This window comes from Mercenaria mercenaria, chromosome 6 (assembly GCF_021730395.1).
Source record: "Mercenaria mercenaria strain notata chromosome 6, MADL_Memer_1, whole genome shotgun sequence".
Classification (NCBI taxonomy): Eukaryota; Metazoa; Mollusca; class Bivalvia; order Venerida; family Veneridae; genus Mercenaria; species Mercenaria mercenaria.
This window is the reverse complement of record NC_069366.1, coordinates 21,009,396-21,033,092: the sequence shown is the minus strand read 5'-3', so window position 1 is coordinate 21,033,092 and position 23,697 is coordinate 21,009,396. Positions and strand designations below refer to the sequence as shown.

The following is a 23,697-nucleotide window of genomic DNA, read 5'->3' as shown; positions in this document are numbered from 1 at the left end:
TTAAAAATTACGTATATGTCGCCACATATATCTATATATGATTGGCTATAACAATATATAATCAACTGAAAGCTCATCAATCTTCACTGTGAAAGTAATATTCATAAGCACAAGCCTTTCAACTGTTTTATTTTATTTAAGCGAATATATAAGTAAATGGGTGGACTAAACATTTGTGGAGATCCGATTCGTATGTAGGATAAAGAGTATTGTCGCGTCTGGGCCAAGCAACTGAGTGAGCCAATCTGTTGCAGCAAGTCTCCGTTCACTCGAGCCCCAGCGATTCCTCGGAAAGGATGGCCGTCTCAGGCAAAACGCATATGCAGTATTGTCCGTTCACCAGAGCCTCGGTGAAGCCTCAAAGAAGAGAATCATCCGAGGACGAACGCACTCATGTGCATGCGTCCAGCCCGGGACAGCTCCCGCCCTGTAGATTCACCAGAGCCCGAGGGACGGACACCCACCGCAGCAGCTTGGCAAGTCACTAAGCCCTAAATCCTCATACGTATATTTAGTTCTCCAGACATTTTTTATATATGTATTCATCATGTGAGCTACTTGGAAATCTGGGAAATGATAACAGATGTGAAATAAATCGTAATAAATATTTTAGAATTTGTTTATTGACACACAATTTAACTTTGTCAATAGTTAGTGCTACGAAGAACAGGAAAACGTCACCCTAACTATATACTTTCATGGCCTCAAAAAAAAACAAAAAAAAAAAAACAACAACAACAACAACAACAAAAAAACGTAAGTCGAAGTGAAATGCACCCCGCCAACATACAATGTGAATATGTCGGAATTCAGCTACCTTTTCCAAACACATGTAAATGTATCATTTTTTATGCTAATTATTCTCACTAAAATAATACTTCTTAAAAATGGACAGATTAAAATTAATGATAGACAGTTACTATAGCAATGAAAATGCAAATTTAGCCAAGTGTTATTGTTGACAACCCGGGTAGCTGATAAATCTTTCTATGTTCATTTTCTGCTAACCGATGCGTGTAAATTCAGCACCATTTTAGAAAAAAAAAATCCACTGATTTTGTTAATATGTATTGTTCTTGATTAACATTACAATCAGAATATATAGTAAATAAGTTCTCGCGGATAACATGCTAGTTATACAGATACTTTAATCCATTAGTTTCACAGACATCCCAACACTGTGAAAATTGGGATACCTATATAAATTCTAAAGCGAAAAGTGAACCGGATGAATTTTTAACCCTTAGGTAAATGTAACAAAGGTAACCAGTTTTGAACATCATTTACAATAACAGGTGTTAATACATCAACTGATCATAACTTTGACATCACTTCATGACGTTGTGGTAGACATTTTTTGACCAGATCCACAACTTCCATTGCAGTTCCCCATGATAAAGCTACGCCATCAGAACCATGACCATAGTTATGGATGACCTAAATGTAAAAAGATCAGCAATGTCGACAATGCTAAATTAGACACAAACCAGTAATTTATTTTCACGATCGTATACAATTATACCATTGTTCTCATATATTTCTCGAATCGAATCGTTCTTACTTCGAATGGCCAGTGCTGTTCTAGGTTTAAAAGTCCAATGTCCATGTTTAGATTCTATAAAAAAGATTTATATTAAACACGAGTGCACCATATCATGGATGTAGCTTGATGAATCGACAGTCCTGAATGAGCCTTGTAATAAAATAAAAATAAAAATTTAACATAACATAGGCCTAGGTATAAGTAATATCAAATATAATATATAAAGTGTGTTAATAAAATCTTTACCTCTAGTGTCCCATTTCCAAACTTTAAAGTCTCTTTTTCAAGTCTTATCCCCTTTCTGCAAGGTCTCAAACCAACCCATGTGTGATCAATCTTTGCTGCCTACACGAGAATTCCAAGAATAATGTTATGCGTAAGTTTCTTCAAGCTGATATTAACAGTGATCTAGCTACAGATGTATTCAACATTTAACTATAATGTGAGTATAACAAATAAAACAAACCAGTGGGCAATCAAATACCAAAAGACTATGTTTGCTTTACGGTTTTTTTGTAAAGTAAGATGGTTAATAAGGCACTCTTTATTTTACAGAGTTCATGTAAAACCCTTGAAATATTTTTTCTTCATCTTTATGATTAAATGAAAACCTTAAATTCAAGAAAATGATACTGTTTTCAGACCAAATACATATTAAATTCTAATTTTCCGTTTCTAGAACTAGCAATAGGTGAATCATAGTGTGAAAGATTTTATTACATGGTGCTAAATTCTGTAAAAGTCGAAAGTTCAAAATTTCAGGGTTTTTTTTTAAACAAACAATTTGACTTAATATATGCTGCAAACTTAATATCTAAATCGGATATCACTTAACACATTTGCAAACACATCACACACATTTTCTTGATTTAAATACCCAGCGCATTCTCCTACAGGTGTCGATAAACCTACATATTTCTGACAACATTAAACATAGGTACACAAAAAAATTCAAAGCAGAAATTTCGTAACAATATCTAATTTCTTACCTTTAGACTAGGTATGAGTTTTAAACATCTTTGTAGTACATCTTCTGTCTCATTGCTCTCAACCTTTAGTGATTCTTTTCCGTTTTGTTTTAATCCACCAAGAGCGATGTCATTTTCCCTAAGTTTGTAAAAAAGCAACAAAACAGTTCTGTTACTGATAACATATGTTTATTTCGAGGATGGGTATAAAAACAACGGCACAATATCCAACCGGAAGTCATGTTCGGAGAATTCGGCTCCTTAAAACTGTATTCGTACACTAGTGTAGGTATACTGGAAGATTATATAAAATATGAACGAGTATATATAAGATATATCGTACGCTTAAATACATGGACAAAACGAGAAAATAACTGAACACTGTGGGGCACCGCCTTTGGGCGGTCAGTGACAAAACCAACATTTGGAGAGGTTAAAGCGAAAACTAAACCCCATCATGTACAAAGTATCAGGACAGTATAAATAAAAGGAACCTCAGCCAGGTGCATCCCTCACGTCACGAAAATCACCATCCACTTAAAAAGACAATCATAACAGAAACGTTTCCTCACTGAATTTATCCCGACAAACAACATTTACTTAAAACCATCATAGGAGAAATCTTTCCTCATTCAGGTATATTTAGCCATATATGTCTAAAATGTGTCGTTTAATGAGAAATATATATACATGTATGTACATAAACCTTGCAGCACTAAATAGCAACGAAATAACATTTTCTTTAAAATCGTACGAGATTGCCGATGCTTAAAAACTTCACTTTTCACCAGAAGTATGTGACGATTCTTGCACTTTTAACGACATTTAATGTATAAAGTTGAATTACATCTGTGTATTAATTACAAAATGTATAATAATTTGTGCAAAACTGGATAAAACTCATATATATTGATAGTTGTTCCTTATGGTGTAGTTCCAGATTAAGAAAGCACCAATGTTACGCTACAGGTAATAATAAAATGAAATCTATACGACAATCTTTTGGAAGCATAAATCTAAACCAAAGAAAGAAATAGCAGGCTCGATGTGACTGAGATTTATTACAGGAAAAGAAATATGCAACACACCCTTCAGGCACCTAACGTAAACCGGAACTCTACTTTATAATAATAATAAAAAAAAAAATAATAATAATAACTTTATTTTCTGAAGGTGACATACTAAGTGTACAAATACAGATATTTTACAATTTATTTCCAGTATGGCCTTCAACTGATATACATTCACACATACACAAAATCATACAGTCAATTTATAATTTAACATTTATACAAAAATACACATATCAGAATTACTTAAATTTTCTCGACAAACACGTCTCAAATTAAAGAAATCTTAAATAAACGTAATATAACAATAACTATGTTTTAAAAGAATTATCATGCGTCACAAAGATTATACATGACAATTAAGATACTTTGCTCAAATTAACCCGCCCATCATTTAAATAAACTGCTATAAGAAAACAGTGTATATAAAGAAAGTACTTTGCTTCGCTGAATTGATTTGATTATTTTTTTAGACACAATATGAAAGACCCGGCACCTGGGTGACCTTTAGGCGGTAACACGACAGATCCCCGTTAACACCTGAACTGTTAGTTTTGCACTGGAACTTTCAATTGTACCTGAAACATTGACATTTTACGATACTGCTTAAAATCTAAGTCCAGAACAACGATTAAACCTACCCCGGAATCATGTATGTGACATCATCCGTATTTACCCAGTGCTTTATCCAGGGTGCCTTCACCTAGACACGAGAACAATTAAAATTAGTTTTTTTTTTATATCAAAAACATACAATTCAGGCGATTGTTCTTCAAACATGCATTTTTTAATAACGTAAGATTTATTTGTCTCTTTATATATATTTATAGCACAAATTCCAGAAGATGTGATATTTGTAACATTTCTGTAAAGAATAATGCGTTTCTCTAAAGTATAAAACTTAAACATTGTGGGGTTTCAGAATATATAAACATGATTCTATGACAGACTGTACCCTCACGATTTCTCCTCTTGCTGGAAACATGAGCTTGTCTCCCACTAGCTCTCTATTGCCAAGGCCACAACAGTTGATCAAAACATCACATTTATCTACAAACTTGAGAACATAATAATTTATTAACCCAAATCAAACCTCCAGACTTTTTAAATGAATAATATGTTTTAACTTATTATCACAATATGATTTTATGTTACACTTGTGGACTTCTTAAATTAGACACCTATTTTTAAAACACACATATTCTTGAAAATCGATTAGTAAAAAATCATTACATGTTTTTTATTTAAATGATTGAATTGACGGTCCGAAACAAGAACCGTCCAGTAAAAAGTAGTAATTGTACACATAATTAAACCTTGCCTTTATGAATATGATTCTCTCGTTATAAGCTTACTCATTTCTGTAATTCCTGACTGTGTAGTCAATGTAGTTAAGGTATCCGATCCACAAATAAGCAAGTTCTATATAACAGTGCTATATAAATATATCAAATATTGATGCCTGGTAACCTCATATACTTTTGGTATCATTTTAAAGTATATCATCTACTGAAAAAGAAAATATAAATTACATGATAAAAATATGTTATAGAATTTTTATTTTTTTACTTTATAGTCTTCAATGACACTTCAATAGAAATCCAGTTGTTACAGTGTAAGATTTATCATTTTGCGGTTATAAAAAAGGACTGTAATTATTCTTGCATATTATTTATGGTCATCTTATTTATTAAATCTTGTTCATCAGACACAACTCTTTCAAATGATACCAAAAAATCATGGGGTCACCAGGCATCGAAATTTACCTATTTGTGGATCGGATACCTTAAGAAAGAATTGATGGTAACGTTGAGACGAAATATTCGTTCTAAAAAGGATCATTTCTAAATTACAACGCAAAAGTACAACTTGTACATAATACTAGTACATATAGCTTTGGCATAATGACAAAAGTATTCAAACATATCTTAAAATTATATATGATACTCTCATAATATTACTGCGCTTATTACAATAATGCTGGCTGAGACTTCTACATACCTCGTTCATACTGGTTACTTTTCTCTTTTCCAACTGACCACCACCGTCTCTCAGTCTGTAATTATTACACAACATATCATCCTTTACATATTTACTGGTATATCAAATTCTTTAATCTCAAATATATGAAAGGCAAGTGTGCCTTGCTAATTATAAAATTCTAAATTCTAAATGCAAAATACAGAAACTCTGTTTTAAAAGAGTTCTTTAGAAAAGAGACAAAGTTATATACTGAAGGTCAATGACACGATGTATTTGTCTATTTCGGCAGCACTACGCGATTTTGAAATCTTGGTTGAAATAATAGCTAAGCATTGATCACATTTTGCATTGAACAATGAGCATTTGACATTTCAAATTTGGCAATGGTCTTTCATACAATTAAGATTCTGAGCCTTCTCACATAGCAAATGTATCCTCTTATATAAGCATACGATAACATCTTATAATGTGCGGCCTCAATGATTAGAAATAAATATGGTAAATACATGCTGTTTTAGCCTAAATGGCACAATTTGTATCATCTGGCTTTATGCATGACAGTATTTAACACTTCAGTACATCTCGATAGGTTAAACTAAGTCATCAAAAAAGTTCATACCTTTGTTGAAGCCATATCAAGTATTTCCTCTGGTCCAAAGCAATAGTTATTACCTTGAAACCAAATCTATAAAAAAAATTAAGAATTAGTGAACATTAAAACAGTACAATAAGATATACATGAAGGATTAGATAGAACAAAATTAATGTGAACAGTACTTCCAGTGTAAAAATAGAAACATAAACAATAATGCTTGTTTTCTTCTCATACTGAACTTTAATAGACTAAACAATAGATACATCGGGTTTATTAAGAGGAATCTAATGAAATTTGTCAAGGAGTTTGCTCTGTGTAACGCAGTAAATATTCATCTAACTTACTTGTAATGTGGTAAAAATCCAAAGTCTTCCATTTCTTTATCAGACAGTCTCTCATATTGAAATACAAATTCTTTATAAAGAGCATTCTAAAAAAATAAAGGGAAAATAGATACATGTATAATATTCCACCAAGCAGAGCGTGTAAAGAAAAATAGCAGAGAGATAATCAAGTGTAATATTGTATATTGTATGCTTCGTTTTTCTAAGATTTTGTTAAATCATGAAGCAGAATCAGACTGAAACCCTGTCATTGTCATTGCTCACAATAAACCAATCAAGCGAAAATTGATTGAAAACCCACTTTTCTAACCTTTAGCCAGTCTAGTTTGTTTTTGGATAAATATATATAAAACTTAATATTGAACTATTGCATTTCGTAAATTCAAAAGCGCAAAACAAGGTAAATTTCGTACTGTAAATATGGATGTATTTAAGTATTTATTCTTTGTTGCAATCAGGTGAATGACAGTATGCCATCACTTCCGGTTCACGTGGCATAGTTTTCATTTAATTCCGAGGAACACGAAAACTGTGCGTCGTAAGTACTTGTTTCTAAGAAAGCGGTAAAGGAAAGTGGACAAATACGAACAAGCTTCACAAACCTGATAACGTTCCAAGTTACCGTTACAAAGCTGATAGCCACTTGATATAATTGCACCACAGTTTCCGGCCTCTAGTCCTGTTGCAAGGCTTGCGTAAAATTTCCAAGAATCGGCGCACCATTTCCTGTTGACGATTAGTGCTGATGGCAATCAAACATAGTATTGCTACCATGTTATGACGTCAATGTTATTATAGAACAATAACATAATGCTACAAAGTTCCAAACTTATGTTGGCATACAATGTTTATGAATTTGTGTTCGCTAAAACCTTTCAAGGCTTTTTTGTCTTTTTATGTCATATTTAGAAAATAAATATATATAACATATATGTACCTACATATTTTGGAAAGGTCTTCTAAATATCTAGACAGATAACATAACACTGACGGGAGCGTGTGGCTATAGAAAGACAGAAAGACAAAAGCGATTAGAATATCATGGCAATCTCCAGGTTTTGACCTAGGATTACAGCTAGTGGTAGACCCCATGCATTCAAACGTTTAACTGTGCACTATTCCCAGCTTAAGGAACTGTGTCAAAGATTTTCGGTTTCGGTTTTCAAATTAGATTTATACCCATATGTATACAACGACAGGGGGTAATACACAGTTAACCATGCAAAACACATCATATAAATAATTTGAAAACTCATGTAAATAAACCGTGACCCCATCAAGCAGGAAATACTGTATAAAATACGATCTGATTAAACTCATCTCCAGTTAACGCTACATACTGGATCTGACGAAAAGCGTTTGAGATGCACCTTCACCAACCAGATCCTTGCTTTTAACATTTTGAAAGTAGAAGTTTTAAAAAATCTATATTTAACCTGGGATTTCGATTTTTGATATACGTGAATACTAGAAGTGTCAAATTCGGGTTTATAGATCTAATAAGAAAGCTTATAGAATACAAGAGAATTAATTGTTTTTCTTATTTTATTTAAAAAAGCGTTAGTAGGGGTACCGGAGGTAAAGTGACTTAAATTTAATCATCGCTGATGTTACGTGTTCCTCTGTGGTGTACTGGTGAAAAAAGCAGGAAAGTATGTATTGCCGCGGCGGTCCCACCTCGGGCGTGATTTTCTCTTAATTTCCTTTTTTAAAAAGATAGTTTAGAAACAAAATATCACGTTCTTGTGTTCATAATATCATGAAACTTTTATTCTGAAGAAACTCTGTTTTAGCCAAAATCTGAGTCCAGTTCCTTTTAGCCTTGTTGAAACGACTTGTCTGGTTGGTTCAAATAAAAATAGATTGGTGGGAATAAAAAGCAATATTAGAAATATTATTTTAGGCATAGAGCTGGAAGGTGAAACCCTCCCCCTTTAGGGATTTTTGTAGACCCCATTATTTTTGAAGCCCCTTGTATGTAGATCATATTTCTGAATTCTGCCATCTGGCAAGCGGGTTCTGTATGAGTTAGAGCCTGTTATTTACGTTACCTTAACAACTATTTAAAAATGATAAAACTGGAATGTGGTGATTTATATGGTAGAAACAACCAAAATCATCAGCAAGTGGGTTTAGTAATATGCAGAATATGCTGTTGTCAATGTTCCGGCTTAGTTTTGTTCTCTAAATCGATCATTTCATTTTGTAATTTACGTTACCATTCTGTTTTATAAAAATACGCGTATCAATTAATTCAATGGGTTTAATTGTCAGAAAATATCAGATATGTCTAAAGTATAGTATTTTCAGATATACATTACATTAGTATTTAAGAATGATCGTTCAACAGTTGTAAGAACAAGTACGTTACCATCATTATATACGTTACTAAAATTCACGATATATTATTTTCATTTCTCAGTCAATAGATTGTTTATGTAATCCTTATATGTTCAAATTTAGATAATGCGAGTTTCTTATCAAGTTCCAACTAGTTTGATATAGAAATGCATATAGCCCAGTACTGACATTGTAACTTACATTACGATACGTTACTGAATGTGTATTTTTGTAATTGAAAAATACACGCTTACAACCGCTTATCTGTTTAACCAAATAAATTCACATAAATCAAATTTGAGAAACAATTAAGTTGCTGGGTTAAGTCACCTAAGTCATCATAATCACTGTCTGTTTCGTATATGGTGTCAATTATATTGGTCATCTCTACTTCTTCATAGTCATCATCAGAGTCACATGTTGCTGATGTGTCACAAATATCCCCTTTCATCTCCTTTTGGTAGAATGGTTAAATTGACAGTTCACACATGTTATGTGCATTCTAAGTGACAATTGGCACAGTGGAAATAGACTCATGTCCATACCATTATATGTACTCGGGACATTGCCAGCACGTACATGATACTTTGCAAGGAACATGTCATATATAAGTTTGTTGATGTTATTATATTCTTCAATCCATAGATTGCACAGACAATATTCTCGATGCTGTTAAAGAGGTCATCAGATCAGTGATGTATATGAACTACTTCTGCTAATGTTGCAACATACACCTGTTTTTTCTCTACTAATTTGAGCGGTGTTACTTTCCCTGTGCGAGCACCGGTTATGTCAACCAGTCAGATGGCGTATTGCAGGCAAAACTGAGCAGATTCTTTGTCCTCTGCTTATAAAGATGTTGTGAGCATTTAAATGGCGTCTCTTATTGCCTGTTCCAGTGTAAAATAAAACAGTATTTTGTGTTTTTGAAGATACCACCAAACGCGTCTATCTGGGGATCTAACTTTGATTGAGCTTGAACTTTGTTCCCATCTTCACTTGTGAGTAAATAACACTTCACCATTAACAAAATACAGGTGTCTTCTCTTCATCTTAGGAATCACATTTTCATTGTTCGAAAATAAGATTGATCACTGTGTTTTGTTTTCACTATTTGACATGAATGCTTTTCAGTCACGATGACCGTAAGTGTCAGTTATAAAATCGACTCGAGCTGTCTTAGGTAGTTTACTGAACACAGCTTCGGCTCCGTCGTGGAATGTTGCAGGGATGGTTACTAAGTTTTGCAGCAGGGCGTTACTGTCAAGCAACAAAACAATGTCATATTTTTCGACGGCTGCAGCCTCTACATAGTGAAGTAGTTTGGACGTGTCTGTTTTCATTGGCATTCCAGTTGCAGTAGCTATAACTGCCAGGTGACAGGTCCTAGAGGAAAAGAAAGTGTCAATTCTAGATCTAAGTTGTGCTGAACAGCCAAAAGTACCAACTGTTCATATATTTTACGTTCTGCTCTTATCTGTAGTATTTTGTTTTGAGAAGCGGTTACTTTCCTTTTGACTTCAGCTGTGGAAAATGTTTTAAGTTTTCTTCTCTTCATGGGGTCTTGTAAAGGAACTGGTTTTTCAATCAATCTTCTTTTGATAATCAAATCCATTGTCTGTTCACCTATTTCAGTTGCCTTAAGGTCATGAGCGACTTCTGCTTCGCAAGAGTACCAGACGACACACAGTAAATTTCATCTTTGTTGTTTTTTTTTTCAGCCTGGAATGAGTTTGTGAAGGATTCTATGCCATCATAACCCTGTTAACTTCCTTTTCACTCATGCCTATCTGAGCAGGTTATATTTCTTTGTGGTTGGACATGTCTTCTCTATGTATGTCAGCATTCTGAAGTGTTGCTTCAACATACCTTGCTCTGTAATGACGAGTCATGCGCCAGTGGAAATATACAGCATAGTTTCTACTGAAACCAAGTATGCCAACCTCAGACTTTTCATGTCCGTAAATTGTCTGCTCTGTAATAATATCTACAGCATTTCTCAATGCCGGTACAGAAGACCTAGATACACTAAAATCATTACTTCAGGGTAGCTCTTTTGCACCTGGATCAATATTCATCAATGTCGACAGGGAAACAAGGAGGTAGCAAGCAAAATATCTGTGGTCAAATACGAAGAACAAAGATCACAGTTTGTACAGAGATGCTATATGTAAAGCAAGAGCATTGATCTGTGTTGCTTTGGTGAGCATCAATATCGCGTGAATTAGGTCTACATGCATTGACCAAAATTGAGCAGTTTGGCCACTTTTACCCTTTCTGATTTCTGATTTGAACTGCTCATGCCTGTTGAAATACTCTTCAAAGTCAGGAGAGTTATTATTTCAAACATCTTTTCTTTGCATGGACTTTCAGTCCGTTTCTGTAATATTAATGTCTTCTGAAATGCTTTCCTTGCGGGGTTCTGTCTTTTCAAACTTGCATAAAAGCAAACACTCAAGAGCTTCCATGACAGTCCTGTGTTCATTTAGAGCATGGGTGTAGCGTTTACCTGGTAATACTTTATCAAGTGAACCACTAGAACAAATTCCTGATTCTATTACAAGTTTTGCAAGACCATATCCCTTCATTAATTTTCCTACAGGCCCAAATGTAGAGCAGATTGTGTGAAACACACCCATTTTAACAATTATGTTACCAAATCCACCTCAAGACTGCAGAACCAAAGAATATGCCTTCTTAGCAACAGCCGAGTCACTATAGGATATTTCTGACCAGCTTCATTACTTGCATCTACTGACGTTTTTAACAAATGCTGGACTGTAACATTATAATGGATTGAATAATTCGAAGGTGCCATATATATGAAGCAAATTTGAGCACTCACTCTCTGCAAATAAGTTCACACATTTGTAATTTATTTCATTTTAATATCTTTTTATTTCCTTTCATTTTCAACTCAATGAAATCAGATTCATTTCACATGAAAAAAGTTTTTTTTTTTGTTAATCAAGTAGTTTGAAGAAAATTATATATAATTTATCTAATTAGTAATTTTCGTTACATAGATTTATAATTTGTGATATATTTATGTTTTAAAACATATAATACATATTTATGAAATTTGTACATGTTACATATCTGTTTAAAGAAAATATTTTACCACATCCCAAATACTTTTCAACATTTTTAAAAATAATAATTATTATAAATTTGAAACTCATATTGTCAACATTATATTATTTTATCTTCTTTACTATACATTACCGCTTATTTTTTCTTAATAATTAGAAATATTTATCAACCGATATAATTATGTCAAGCTCTTATCTGTTATAACCACAACCTCTTTTTATAACACTTTTGAAATAGGCACTTCAAAAAAAAAATCACATAGTTATATTTTCTGTTTTCATTACAATTTTTGGTAACGTACATTTGATAACGTAAAGCACATGCCTATAAGTGTCAATTTTACCTGCAAAATATAAATCTGTATATTCTGTCTTTATATATTGATATATTGTGTAGCTAGTAAACCATTTATGCCTAACTGTAGTGCCAGTCAGTATTTTCTAGAAATTATTAATGGTAACGTATAAAGTGGGCTGTAACGTAAAAAGAACCCGACTGCCAGGTGGCAGATTATATATTATATGCTTTAAGAAAATCATAGCGTAGAAATATCCCTAGAGGTGGAGGGGGGGGGGGGATGGGGGTTATCATAAGCTCAAGGTCTATTATATAGGAGATGAATTCAGTCAGATTGCATAAAATGTAATGAAACTTTGGTAAGTTATTGTATTCAATTTGGTAAACTATATCTTTTAAAGTCATCAACTCTATATTTAATTTTGTTTGATATATATGTTTTTTTTTTCAGATTTAACAGACCTTTCCAAAAATATATAGGTTTAAAGAGTTTCTAAATACAGCACAAGCTACAGAGCTTTGAAGATTTTAGTAAACAAAATTTCAAAAAGCGTTATACTCCACTTCGTTATGACACTCGGCTATGTCCGTGTATTTACGTATTCTCGTTATGCAATCGGAATTCTTCAGATATGTATATAGAACATTGTGCAAAATGCTTTCGAAATAGCCAGGGAATGCCGAAATCGTAATGGAGAATTATTGTTTTTTTTTGCCATAACAGGTTGAATATGAAGTACCTTACATACTGCTGCTGCTAAACACTGAAATGTTACCATTTTACAAAATAAATAAGCTTTACGTTAACAAAACAGTTTCATATGATCAATGTTTCTTTTAAACGACATCAGATATTGCATAGAAAAATCTTGCCTCAATTTTTCAACGTCTGATCCATCTTGAGATTGTGAGGTCGGGATAAACAGTCCACCAGAACCATAGCTTGTTGTGTCTTCATAAAAGTTATTCGCGATAACATTAACACATGCATTAGGTATGCTACTTTGTATATTTACTGCAGTTGATAATCCGACTACCCCAGCCCCTAAAACTATAATTTTTACACCCATACTTCATGAATAGCACAGCACAACACTTTCTACTTTAAATGGACTAAATAGGATTTAGGCCTGATAACGAATACAGTTTACACATGCAATTGAACATGCAGTTAGATAGTGAAATAGGCTCTTATCTTGACCTTGTGTTATCGTCATACCTTAACACTAGTAATGCTAATAAGAAGTTATGTTTTATTCGTTATAAAAATGCGTTTGGACGAACTTTTTTTGAAAATGGAATGAACATCAAAAATTTGAATAAAGAAAATGCTGTGTACATTTTGTATAAATAAAACCTCTGTTTGTAAAATCGGCCATCTGACTGCCATGTCTCAGGGACTTAAAGAGAAGGACTGCACCTCCGAAACTTGATACAAGTCTTCCTTTTGGTTCACTAGCAATGATGTCCGAAAGCTAATATTGCATAAAGCGTTTTAAGGCTGGTCAGTTTAACTTTTGGGGTTGAAGTAATTCCAGCATAAACTTCTGGTGTGAAATAAGTAGTATGTAAGAAAATTAAAGACAGAAAAGTCCTGTTCTACTACTGTCGTGTTAATATTTGCTATGCATATCAGAACAATAAAATTTCTAGCATACACTCATATTTTACCACCTTTGTCAAAAAGGGCTGGGGTGTAAAAAATTCCAAACATTATAGAATTTCTAACAAAATCTATACATATATGTTTCTAAAACAAACATTCGCATATGAGTTAATAGGGGCTGAACACCAAACACGTGTATCTCATATCCAGAAACAAGAAAAAACATTTATAGGGGATTACATAAACTAAAAGGTATTCAAATTGTTACTACAGATGGAACTGGTACTTGATGACATTACTGTTTGCTCGAAATTCATAAACATTTAAAGCAGGTATTTGTAAATTGTTTCTTGAAACTGCATGTATGTGGGTATTGATACTAATATTTCGTTGATTGATTTTATGTTAATAGGTAAACCTGCAATACTTTATTTAATTAAAATCTGAAGGAATCTACTCTTGAATATCACTTAAGAGTTTGGCTTTGATTTCTTTCCTGGACTTTTTTCTGTATTGCGAAAGAAACTAAAAATTATAAATCAGCAGTAAAACTTTCTGTTGTAGTTTGTTTAAAGTTCTGAAATTATTATTTAGTAATATAACCAGTCTCCTTAGCTAATCTGACTGTTAATTAGTTGTAACACGAAAAACAATAAAAAATATCTCTGTTACCGTAATGTTGTGCTGAGCTTGTATATTAGAAGGAAGTCTGACAATGAAACTGTTTGATATAATGTATGAACATTTAGGGATTGGGCATACTTTTCAGGGTAGATTAATAAAAAAGGGAAGATTCTTCATACATGTATAAAATAGGTGTGTATATGTATGCAGGTTAACAATGTTTTTGTCATATAAACGACGGTGTCTAGACTACTTTTAGAAGACAGCGCAATGTCCAGCTTCATAGTGCTGCCTCACTAGAATATCACGCTATAGACATGTGGCATGATACCCTAACCAGACACATTATACTGACACCTGGTTGACCAGTACTTGTACTATTATGCTAAATGCAAGCGAGGAAGCTACTAGACTAAGTACCATTTTTCACGTCTTTGGTAGGACGCGGCCAGGGATTGAACCCGCGACCTACAGGACTCTAAGAGGACACTCTACCACTAGGCTACCGAGGCGTTTATGTAAAAGAGGTATGTAACCAACTGTCATTATGCTATAAACATAAAACGAGCCGCGTCATGAGAAAACTAACAGAGTGGCTTTGCGACCAGCATGGATCCAGACCAGCCTGCGCATCCGCGCAGTCTGGTCAGGATCCATGCTGTTCGCTAACGGTTTCTCTAATTACTATAGGCATTGAAAGCGAACAGCATGGATCCTGACCAGACTGTGTGGATGCGCAGGCTGGACTGGATCCATGCTGGTCGCAAAACCACTATGTTGGTTTTCTCAAGACGCGGCTCAAATAAACTTTATTACAAAACTCTGTGGCACTATATTTAAGCACTGAATACTCTACTAAATGCAGAAGTACCTTTGGTATAGGGAGTCACCATAGGCAGGAAGCCTGGGTAAAGATTAACAATGGGCAAAACCTCTTATTTTCTTTAGTGGCAGTCATCAGGACTAAAATCTGTTGTGTCTGTTTAGAAATTTAAACCCTCTGTCCAACAATGTATGTTTATATTTTGAAACATTTGAAACGAAACATTTTAGACAGTAATTGCTGTCTTCACCCGCAGACTTTTCTAACAATTGAAAGCATGTACACCAACTTGCCAAGGTTTCCACTTGTTTTGCAAATGGAGATAAGTTTTGGTTACTCTTGTATCGCATATTTATTTCACTCAACATATTAACTCCTTAATGGGCCCAAAAGTAGGTGCAGCAGGCTAAAGCAAAATCATAGCAAGGTAAGATCAAACCCGTTTTTTAGTGATTTGAATATTATTGACTTTCTCGACCTAAAGTGATGTAATGATATAGGAACTGAAAAATGGAAGAGTATGTGTGCATGTTTAAACAAATTTCTAGAGTCAATGGAAAGTCGTCGAAATGAAACATTAAAATGTTTATCAGATGATTAGATCATGTGAACATGGCCCTTTCCTATTCACCATATTATGAACGATTGATATACATCGTATTCTATTTAAACGATGTATTTTATTACAGTTGAAAGTGATTGCATATATTTTAGGGTAAGATAAAATGTCAAACAACTTAATGAAAAGGAAAATGTTTGTAAAATTATTTTTAAAAAATAATGCCAGTGCTTTCCAACACGAATATTTTAAAAGTATCTACTAAATAAACACTGTATTGTATATCATAAGTATACCATTATACTTGGACATTGGATTTCATATTTAGTATTGTAATGGACTATAAGTATATCATAACGCTTGGACAATTCTAAGCAGTACACATTTATTCGTATGATAAAGGTAAGGTGGTGTAAAGGGTATAGTAGTACGAAGGGACAGACAGTATTATCTCGCGGGCTTATTGAGAGTGTAATACAATTGAAAGACAGACTACATTGTATGATAAAGTAACAATATTCACATTCGTGTAGTAGCTTTTATTGTACATTCGGTGTTCATTTATTCCTGAGGGAGGAATATCCCTTAAGGAATATTACTTTTAAGACATTACAACATTAGTCCTTGATTCTCATGGCAGGTCACATTGCAACCAATATTGAATGCATTTTAACTAATGTTCTTTTGTTTTGTCCACACTCCTATTGCTATGCATGTTTTAGTATAGTTTATTCTTATAACGATAAACTGTACATGTTCAAGTTATATCAATATATTCAGTACTGTTCTTTTCTGTTCTGTTCTGATAAAAATGAATTAAATTGTATGCCTACTTATATATGCTTTCGTAAAATTATAATTTGTCTTGGTGATATTTGATTTAGTTTATCTGCTCTATATCAAATAAAAGTAGATTTGAAAGTTTTCTTTAATTGCTTTTACTTTTGCAAAGTACATTTTCATTTCCATTTCTTGGAATCGGCTTAAACACTTTTGGCTTTTTTAATTGTTCTTCCCTTTACAGAAGGATCCGATTATTTTCTTCCATATTCTAAGTATATTATGTCATCGGAACATGTGTTGCAAATAAACAATTATTTCTGGTCATTTCTGCATTGTTTACAGAGAGGAATAATCTACGTCTTCAGGGATTACTAGGGTTTTGACAGGATTAAGGTGTTACAGTGGAAATTCACCTGGATTTTTATCGGTTTTAAACAAAACTCAGGAAGGTTTGATTGCCTTTTTCTTTTTTAATTGTTCTTATTATTATCTTACATAAATAAAGGTTGTCAATCAACTTAAAAAGAAACAACTTTTGTAAAAAAAAAACATTAATATGAAAGTATTTAAAAAGTGATATCAATAAAATTTCTAGTTTTATATTTGCATTTGAAAGGCATTTGTATATATCAAGAATCGGAACCAAACAACAAGTGTGCAGCTTCCGAGTTCACTTTTTCGAACTATCGTGATTGCGTAAGGGAAGGATATATTAACTTTACAAGATTACATTTCTAATGAATATTGGCTGTGTAATTTTTAATGGAAATTTTTGTCAACTATAATGCAGTAGTTCTTATATTCATGTCATTTCTTAGGCAAATAATGTTTACTAAATTTATACTAGGAAAATCAGATTTTAAAAGTACCTGCATTGAAAATCTAACAGTGTATTACGCTTTCAGTGAGAACAAAACAATTGGTTAGATGATCAGTTATCGAAGAAACCATTAACTTGACTAAATTTGAAATAGATAAAATTACCAACGCTTGAATGTGGATACCCCGATTGACCTGAATATATAGTTTCATCATTATATAGTACTTTCCTAGGCCTGTGTATAGGTAAAACTGAATCTTAATTGGTATGTTCATATGTGCTTATGTAATTGCAAGTTCGTGACCCCCTTTTTGTATTTAGCATATAATTAAAATGTAATTGTTGTTGGATCTTTGAAGCGATTTGTCTGCTATAGTTTTCTTTACAGTTTCTTTTTATTATGGGCCTACCTTGTGATTCATGGGTCTCTGGCTGTGTTTGGGGTGCTCTTTGCTTCCGAGAATTCTGCGCTTATATTTTATCTTTTATTATGTGTTTAATCTTTCGTATATGGAAAAAAATGTCAACTCAATTCTGACATACCTAACTAAAGCAAATATTTTTTTCATGTTGATCAGTTACAGCTAGTGAGTATTGCATGTAATTGTAATCTATAGCTGTATCAGCTCAGCACCCTGTCCTCTTCCAGATTCTTGTTGCTTGCCCTTGAGCCCCTAATGTTGTTTACGGTAACGGTCACTTAAAATTACAGAAGAATCTATTTTGTCTGCATTAACGGTTTACAAATGTATTAAAACATATACAATGTAAGGGTATTTTATCTTTCTTGCATACTGCATAATATCATCCTGATTTATTGGCGAAATCTTTTAGCTTCGTTTTCTTTAATTGTATAGAATTAGTAGTTTGTTAGCAGTATACGATTAGTATATAATTAATAGTATAAAATTAGTAAAGTATATTATCAATAGTAATATTTAGTATACCATTTGCATAATCAATTTGCATATTATGATACAGTTTGATTAATAATAGTATATTGATAGTGGTTTGTTATTTTGAGGAAGTAGAACCCAATATACAATCTGAACCACTTTTAATTGAGACGTTAGACTGCGCATTTACAGCTGAGGAAATTTCTAAAACTATACGGTCAATACAGAGACATAAAAGTGCTGATTACAGTAGAATAGTAGCGGATTTTTTTCATTGATTCGAATGCATTTATTTCGCCATATCTTGTAACACTTTTTAACAAATTTTTTGATTCGGGAATCTACCCACAGGCTTGGTGTAAAGGTATTATTGTACCGATATATAAAAAGGGGGATACTTCAAACCCAGCCAATTATCGGGGGATCACCCTTGTCAGTATACTTGCTAAAATATTTTCACTAGCTCTTAGAAATAGGTTAAATAGATGGTGTGAGGAACAGAATATTTTAAACGAATCACAATTTGGTTTTAGAGATAATAGATCCACAACTGATTGTGTATTTTTACTCCACTCAATTATTCAAAATGTTCTTAATTGTAAATCTAAATTATACTGTGCCTTTATTGATTATGAAAAAGCGTTTGATACTATTGTAAAGGATGCATTGTGTTAAAGTTATCGAAATCAGGCATTAGCTCTAAGATGATAATGATGTTGAAAGCGATATATGCTTCTGTTACCTCTTTTGTGAAACTTTCTTCATCACTGCATTTATCTGATTTATTCGATGTAACCCTCGGCTTAAAGCAAGGGGAACCACTTTCGCCGATTTTATTTATCTTTTCTGTTAATGATATATGTGACACCATCAACTTCAATGCTTTAACAGAGAATGATCTCAACCAGTTATCTATGTATATGTTACTTTTTGCAGATGATATAGCGTTATTCACAACTGATCCACGTACTTTACAAGCCCAGCTAGATTCAATGTATAGTTATTCTTTAAAGTGGGGATTGAATATTAATGTTAATAAAACCAAAATATGTATATTTGAGAAACGTAAACAGAGAAACGACCTTCAATGGTTCGTAAACGGTGGTGGATCACTTTTGTTATCTATGTGTTAACTTTACTTATGCTGGAAGTATGAAAAATGCAGTTAAGTCATTGTCCGATCAAGCCTTGAAAGCATATAATTGTTTGAAAGGATTATTTAGTAGGGTAAATTTAGATATAAGAACTAAATTATCACTTTTTGACTCTATGGTGTTACCAATTTTGTTGTACAACGCTGAGGTATGGGGCATTTATGATTATAAAGAAATTGATAAAATCCAAGTAAAGTTTTGTAAAAATATTCTTAGCGTACGCCAACAAACACCAAATGTAGCTGTTTTTGGAGAGTTAGGCAGATTTCCCCTTTCTGTTATTTGTAAAGAGAGGGTTTTGAAATACTGGTTGAAAGTAATGAAAAACCAGGATACACCCATGTATAAAATGTTTGTAGATCAATGCAGTAGTAATATGCATGTTAATTGGGCAAAAAATGTAAAATGTCTACTAGACAGTTTAGGTTTTAGTGATGCGTGGTTAAACTTTGATACGAATGTTAACTATTTGCCTTTGTTTAAGCAGCGTCTACGAGATCAATATATTCAAAACTGGTAACTTGTATTCAGAATATGCCCAAGCTTGATTATTTCAGAAAATTCAAAACACAATTCTGTTATGAAAAATATTTAGATGTTGTATCCAATAGCTCGTTGAGGAAAGAACTCACATGTTTAAGATTAGGTTCTCATAACTTAGAAATAGAATCTGGCAAATGCAAATCATGTACATGTAACGCTGTTGAATCAGAAAATCATTTTCTTCTCTGTTGTCCAAAATATTTAGATATAAGAAATAAATATTTAGGATATAACCCATGGCCCACTTTGCAAAAGTTTGCGAATATATTGTCAACAAGTAACAAAAAACTTATGCTTAAGAGTGCTCACTACGTTAAGGAGGCTTTTAAAATAAGGCGAAAGTCTCTTGACCATGTAACTGCTTCTTGAATTGATTTTTCTTTTTTTAGTTGTGATATTATCCTTAAGAACTGAATTTATATGTATTGTAACTTATGTTGTATTCACGTTTTTGTTAATTGTCTTGGTCATATTTGTCAAATAATTTTGTAAATGGCCAAAGGTAATGTATTTTACCGATTTGCCAATAAAATGAACGAATGAATGAATGAATGTTATAGTAATGTATACTTCAAGCTCATATGAAATAATTCTATGCTAATGGTATACTGTATAAGATTAGCTGTTTGTTATAGAAGTTTGTTACACGATGTTTTGTTTTCGTTTGGGAACATTCAGTCCATGTTTCGACAACTTCCACTACACGGTTTCAGAAGACGGACGGACGACGGATGGTGAGTGATCACAATAGGTCAATCCGAGAACTTTGTGCTCAGGGGAGCTAAAATAGTACATAAGAAAGAAACATGAGTTATACAGGTATATATTTTAGGTATTATTTTACCTTACTGTAAATTGTAACAAAAGGCTTTAATTTACGTTTCAATTTCACAAATAACAGTAAATAGAATTAGAGAGTAAAGAACATATGTTTTGGAGCTATCAAAGACACAAGTCTTAAAACATACGTAATAGATAGTTTGTATAATTTTCTGGAGAATTAATTTCACAACGGCGTGGAAGGTGAACCCATTGGCACTGGATTTTAGCCTTGTTTAGATGCCATATATTATTTGAAATGGGTTCATATTTCACCACATATTTTTCAGTTTGAACTGATTTAGGATGAAAAAAGGGTCATTTTTCTTTCATCCCATGTCCGAACTCGTGCCTGTTAACTGAGCATAAAATCCGGTTCATAACAGTATAGAAATAAACAAAATAACATCTCTTTTTTCGAGTAAAATTTCTGTAGAAGGATGTATTATATTGACTTTGCCGGGAAAATATAGACCTGCTCTCTTCAATGGATGGTTACTTTATTGTTCGATGATGCACTCAGATCAATAATACATGTACAAGATGTACATTATATTCATGTCACAATATAAGTACGTAAAATATGAATATAATTAATAAAAAGCTTATTTATATTAGCAGCATATCATTAAATATAGGGTATTTCAAATTGCCATACTTCTTCTTTCTGTCATATTCTATACCAAGCAGGTGTTTATTCATTACTTGTGTCTCAATTCTCCTTCCTCGCCCTTAAAATTCACAAGTGATATTCCATTCAAGACAAAATGCTTTGAATCCATATCAGTAGTCAGTCTGCACCATTTAACAAACTGTTATGTGCTTCATTAACTAAGTTTCAATTATAAAAATAAAAAAATATAATTTCTTTATTGATTTTTAAAATTTTTGAAGCTAACATAGCATTCCAAAATCTGTTTCACTAAACGTCCATAGTCAAAAGTTTTTTTTATGATCATCGGTGAAATAAAAATATTTCAAAAAAGCATTTAAATTGAAAATTTAGGGTTATTTGGTGACAACATATGTAAACAACTTCAATAACGCCACACAAAATTGATTACTTGGTCAACGGATTTCCGCTCTATTTTGTTTTTCAGAATAAAAAATTATAATTATTTTTTTTTTTGAAAATAAGCTTCCGCCCGCTTCAGTTTTTGCGGACTGAGTTCAAAATTTCAGAGCGGGCCTTTATCACCGCGTAGGAGCCTTTTCTTCACTGTGTAGCAACAGGGATTCATAAAATTTAATACTTTTACTCATAATGATCTATAAAAACACCAGAGGAACATGTTTCAGTCTTTGTATTTGTCTCAACAATTGCACCAGTATGCAAAATTGACAGCCGTCGTGACAGTTAGATAGTGTAAATAAACCTGGGAATGGTCATTAGGAAGAGTTTTTGCGAGGCATTTTCTTCTCAAGATGAACATCAACATCTCATTTAAAACAGTGTCATCAAATAATTATTGGTGATAAGAACAAAAGTTTTTGCTGCGATCCTTAAAATGCATAATACATGATGTAACACTGAATATGTAGTCCAAACTGAATACATCACCTGGTCATAATTTAACTGGTACCAAATTAATGAAATTTAATTTTGTTTGTATGATACAACAGTAATTGTTGTGCTCCCCATGAGTGGTGGGGGTATATAGATTTGGTCTTGTCCGTGCACCCGTCCGTCCGTCCGTGCGTCCGTCCGGACGTCCATCCGTCCGTCCGTCCGAGGTTCGTGACGCGCCTAGCTCAAAAAGTATTTGATATAAATTGATGAAACCTTGCATGAGTCTTTATCATGATATGAACTTGCTCACCTCCTATTTTTCTTCGGGCTCCGCCCCCTATTTTCAGAGTTATGGTCCCTGAAATAGTCAAAAACGCACATTTTCACCTTGTGACACGCCTAGCTCAAAAAGTGTTTGATATAGATTCATGAAACCTTGCACGAGTCTTAATCGTGATATGAACTTGCGCACCTCCTATTTTTTGTCTGGCTCCGCCCCCTATTTTCTGAGTTATGGCCCCCGAAATAGTCAAAAATGCACATTTTCACCTTGTGACGTGCCTAGCTGAAAAAGTAATTAATATAAATTGATGAAACCTTGCATGAGTCTTTATCATGATATGAACTTGCGCACCTCCTATTTTTCGTCTGGCTCCGCCGCCTATTTTCAGAGTTATGGCCCCTGAAATAGTCAAAAATGCACATTTTCACCTTGTGACACGCCTAGCTCAAAAAGCGTTTGATATAGATTCATGAAACCTTGCATGAGTCTTAATCATGATATGAACTTGCGCACCTCCTATTTTTGTCTGGCTCCGCCACCAATTTGCTGAGTTATGGCCCCTGAAATAGTCAAAAATGCACATTTTTACCTTGTGATGTGCCTAGCTCTAGAGTCTTTGTCATGATATGAACTTGCTCACCTCCTATTTTTCTTCGGGCGCCGCCCCCTATTTTCAGAGTTATGGTCCCTGAAATAGTCAAAAACGCACATTTTCACCTTGTGACACGCCTAGCTCAAAAAGTGTTTGATATAGATTCATGAAACCTTGCACGAGTCTTAATCGTGATATGAACTTGCGCACCTCCTATTTTTTGTCTGGCTCCGCCCCCTATGTTCTGAGTTATGGCCCCCGAAATAGTCAAAAATGCACATTTTCACCTTGTGACGTGCCTAGCTGAAAAAGTAATTAATATAAATTGATGAAACCTTGCATGAGTCTTAATCATGATATGAACTTGCGCACCTCCTATTTTTCGTCTGGCTCCGCCCCCTATTTTCAGAGTTATGGCTCCTGAAATAGTCAAAAATGCACATTTTCACCTT

The 23,697-nt window shown here is 33.4% G+C and overlaps 2 protein-coding genes across 2 annotated transcripts in view; both read right to left on the bottom strand.

Moving 5' to 3' along the window:
- The window catches only part of LOC123549458 (methionine--tRNA ligase, cytoplasmic-like), a 183,541-nt gene that overhangs the window by 77,000 nt on the left and 82,844 nt on the right, over positions 1-23,697 (bottom strand). The window lies entirely within an intron of this gene.
- On the bottom strand, positions 395-13,406 carry LOC123550628 (D-aspartate oxidase-like). Its single transcript, XM_053545343.1, has 10 exons — positions 13,107-13,406; positions 7,106-7,229; positions 6,504-6,589; positions 6,184-6,249; positions 5,583-5,637; positions 4,537-4,638; positions 4,223-4,284; positions 2,533-2,650; positions 1,790-1,888; positions 395-1,437 (listed from the first exon to the last, which is right to left on the bottom strand). The coding sequence occupies exons 1-10, from the start codon at positions 13,301-13,303 to the stop codon at positions 1,315-1,317; spliced, it is 1,032 nt and encodes a 343-aa protein (XP_053401318.1). The 5' UTR covers positions 13,304-13,406; the 3' UTR covers positions 395-1,314.